The sequence below is a fragment of the Biomphalaria glabrata genome, chromosome 11 (assembly GCF_947242115.1).
Source record: "Biomphalaria glabrata chromosome 11, xgBioGlab47.1, whole genome shotgun sequence".
NCBI lineage: Eukaryota > Metazoa > Mollusca > Gastropoda > Planorbidae > Biomphalaria > Biomphalaria glabrata.
Window position 1 is genome coordinate 22,027,688 of NC_074721.1, and position 2,356 is coordinate 22,030,043.

General features: G+C 29.4%; 1 protein-coding gene across 1 annotated transcript; it reads left to right on the forward strand.

Moving 5' to 3' along the window:
- The first annotated feature begins 429 nt into the window (after nucleotides 1-429).
- On the forward strand, nucleotides 430-1,893 carry LOC129921803 (probable G-protein coupled receptor B0563.6). The gene has a single exon (XM_056004737.1). It carries the CDS (start codon nucleotides 439-441, stop codon nucleotides 1,447-1,449), a length of 1,011 nt encoding a protein of 336 aa, XP_055860712.1. The 5' UTR covers nucleotides 430-438; the 3' UTR covers nucleotides 1,450-1,893.
- Nucleotides 1,894-2,356: the final 463 nt, after the last annotated feature.

A 2,356-nucleotide genomic window follows, 5' to 3' on the forward strand; every position in this document is an offset into this window, starting at 1 on the left:
CGTTGGGCGCCACTTGTTACGTTCCTTTCTAAGATGAGACTCTTTGAACAGTACATTAACACTAAAACAACAACGTCATCGTTTAGAACTCATTTAATGTCCATCAACACTAGAACACTATTTCGTTTCTATTTCTCCAGTTTGGTTCTCCTCCCCTTTCAACACGCAATTACACCATTTCACATTTAGACTAAGATGCGCACGTAACATCTATCTTACCACCTTCTTATGAATGGTCGTACTCATGTTAGCATAAGACGCTTATCGTGTACACTCTTTATAGTAGGCCTCTATGTCATTTTACTGTAATAAATATTTTTACTATGAGGTGGATTACAAACAAATATAGTTGGATTCCTAAAGTAGATTTCTTTGTTTCTTATAATTCTTAACACTGATTGGCTTTTTTTGTTTCCTCATTAGATTAACAAGCATAACATGAACACTACACAAGATCACACCAAGATGACTACAGAACATTTACTGGATGTCAGTGATACGGTGTACATTGCTTTCGACTTAATATTAAATTGCTTTATGTCCTTGTTGCTTGCTATGCTAGGTTTTGTTGGAAATATCCTGAATATTTGTGTTTTATCTCAACAAGGAATGAGAGATACAACTAATCTACTGCTTCTTTATCTGGCAGTCTCAGATTTGATCTTTTCTTTTTTAACTATTGTTTATAGAATTCCAAATGTAGTTTTTTATTTTGATAAACATTTATCTGTTTCTTTAAAAGATTGCTACTTTCAGATTCTTGATTCCATTAAACTTTTATCTTTGTTTTGTAGCACATATTTTATCACAATGTTATCTGTTGAAAGAATGTTTGCTGTTTGTTTTCCATTTCAAGTTTCTAGAATTGTAACACGTTTTAGAATCAAAATAACTGCGGTGTGTATTACTGTAATACTGTTTATATTTCTGTCTCCTATGTATGGTTTTGCATATTTGGACACTGGCGTTGTAGATAATGTTACTGAAATATGGAGATATGGAACACCTTTTTATTTTGATAATTATTCATTTTTCTCAACTTTCTATCTAAGTATATTTATAAATGTTTATAGTATGGGTATTCCCATTATCATTATAACCAGTTGTACAATAATGACAATAATAAAAGTCAAGACGTCATATCAAACTATACAATGCATGCCCGACACAGTACGAGTAAAACGGGTGCAAGAAATTAGGTCAGTTAAAATCAGTTTATTTTGGTCGACTTTTTTAATCCTGTTTGTCATAGTTCCTCCAGGAATTATTGAAACTTTATTGTTTACACGATATTCTGATTTACGTTTAACACTCAAGTCTGTAGAACTATTGATTTCTTCGGAACAAATGATTTATGTACTGAACTCATCATTCAATTTTATTGTGTATGTTATTACTAGTCCTAAATTCGCAAAGACAGTAAAACGAAAACTATGTGATTGGAAATAGTAAAAAAAAAACAATATTATATGCTTTCTGTCATTCTAGCTACATACATTTCCTTTTTTCAAGAGAGAAAAATCTATTTAGTATGCATATAAATTAAAACAATAATTAATAAGTAGTGTTTTTAACATACACCCGAACCTTCACACTAGCAGTATGTTGGTACCACTGTGCTAAAGGCAAACATTTCTTTGTTGAAGCTTTGAATTTTAAATTACCCTTATACAAAACAATTCAATCAATTAGATAATCATTCAATAAGATCCATTAGGCCAGGTTCCCATTTGACTATATCTTCATAACTATCAGTTCATCAAATACATATGTATATTAAGTAACGTGTGCAAACTTTTTACAAGACAGACAGAGTGAGTTGATAAAATCTTTGTAAAAAATTATCTTTAAAATTTTGATATCATTTTTGGAAAATTGAAAGAATATTCATAGTAAGAGAATGTCTATAAGAGAATGTCTATAAAAGAATGTCTATAAGAGAATGTCTATTTTTTATTTCTTTGGTTGGCAGCATAGACAAAGAAAATTGTGATTAATTATTAAATTAATAGTTAATTGATATATCAATTTATAAATTTTATGTTGTTTAAAAGCAATTGGTAAGAAATAAAATAAAAAGCTTACTTTGAACTCTTCCACTTTTTTTTTTTTTTTTTTTTGGAAAGTAAGGGGGTGTGTTAAATGTGAGTTTTATTCATTTTAATTTAGAAGCTGGTAGAAATTAATGGTTTTATGAACATGTAGATTTTCACTATGAATTCTTTTAAATATATGTGATTCATTTATTTATTCTTTTGGGCAATGTTAAATGTATGTAGTGTTAAGTATTTAGTGTGTGTACACTTTGTCCCCCAAATGTATCATTCATATCAGGGAAGTAAAAAACAAATGTACC